The 1,285-nt window shown below is 40.7% G+C and overlaps 1 protein-coding gene across 1 annotated transcript in view; it reads right to left on the reverse strand.

Annotated features, from left to right (window-relative positions):
- Positions 1-1,285, reverse strand: part of fgd1 (FYVE, RhoGEF and PH domain containing 1) — a 31,739-nt gene that overhangs the window by 19,602 nt on the left and 10,852 nt on the right. Inside the window, exons 5-6 of the mRNA XM_037684606.1 lie at positions 751-840; positions 474-622 (exon numbers count right to left, since the gene is read on the reverse strand). Of these exons, the coding sequence (XP_037540534.1) occupies positions 474-622; positions 751-840 (239 nt within the window). The remainder of the gene's footprint in view (positions 1-473; positions 623-750; positions 841-1,285) is intronic.

The following is a 1,285-nucleotide window of genomic DNA, read 5'->3' on the forward strand; positions in this document are numbered from 1 at the left end:
CAGTCAGTGCCACAGGCTGATTGTCTCAATTCCATAACTCCCAGTCAATGCCACAGGCTGACTGTCTCAATGTCACATGGAGGCAGAGATTAAGACAAAGGGATTCACAACCAACTATTGAAGATTGACACATTGATTTGAAAGAACCATATTTTGATTGATTTGTTGTGATCCTAATTTATTTATTTTTTTCTGTAAAAACTGAGTAGTGTGGACTGATGTCTCCACAGTATTCTAATTTATTGAAATCCTGTTTTTGTGGGTTTCATGAGCTGGAAGCCCAAATTATGTAAACATAAACAAATAAATACTTGAAATTGTTTAATTTGTGGGCCCTGAATCTATCAACTATTAAAGATTAACGTTTTGAATGGAATTATGGAAGATAAACAACTTTTCCATGATATTCTAATTTTTTGGAAAGGGTTTGTAGGTCCTTTAGATGGGGAGGTAGAGGAGATGAAGGTTCTCACCACTCCTCCATGCGTTTCTGCAGTGCTGGCAGCAAGAACTGCTGGTGGAAACAGTAGATGGAGCAGATGTTGGAGAAGATTCTCTGAACAACATCACAGGGGAAGGTGTAGCGAGACCGAGCTTCATCTAGCAGTCTGGCACAGAAAACCTGCAAAATGTCCAGGAGAACCAGGTGGCGTCTGTCATTAACGTTTTTAACTCTATGGTGTCCATGACAACCACAGACTGATGAAACTTGGAGATCTTGCTGTTGGCTGACAGATCCTCACGACTCACCTGGTCCAGTAGGTGGAGCTTCGACACGTAGGCAGTCTCAGTGTGCAGCAGCTCATTAGCGATGTTGAAGACTCTCTGATGGACAGACAGCTGGACACAAAAACAGACAAAGGTTTAACAACCATTGGACTCATCGATACATCAGACTTCTTTTATTGTCCAGAACGAAGAGTTGCTACGACTGGTTAGGTGGTGGGTGAGGTCTAAACTTTCTGTTACATTAAAAGCACTTCAGAAAATATTACAGTAAATGAATCACCTTTCTTGAGGCGCATGATATTCTTGAGGTTTGCTGATTTGGGTTTTAAAAACTTTACATAACTGGATCAGCTATTTAAAAAGTTTTTAATGAAATTATTTTAGCTGCTGATTCTGGTGACCATGTAATTCTTGTGCTTTTAGGTGTTATGGAGAAGAATGTTCTGTGAGCCTCAGAGCTAAATTGTTCCTAAGTGAGAGAAAGAGAGTGAATGGTTGTTTGTCTCGTTTGTCCCTGTGATGGACTGGAGACCTGTCCAGGTGTCCCTGTGATGGA

The sequence above is a fragment of the Nematolebias whitei genome, chromosome 11 (assembly GCF_014905685.2).
Source record: "Nematolebias whitei isolate Nwh7 chromosome 11, NemWhi1, whole genome shotgun sequence".
In the NCBI taxonomy this organism is placed as follows: domain Eukaryota; kingdom Metazoa; phylum Chordata; class Actinopteri; order Cyprinodontiformes; family Rivulidae; genus Nematolebias; species Nematolebias whitei.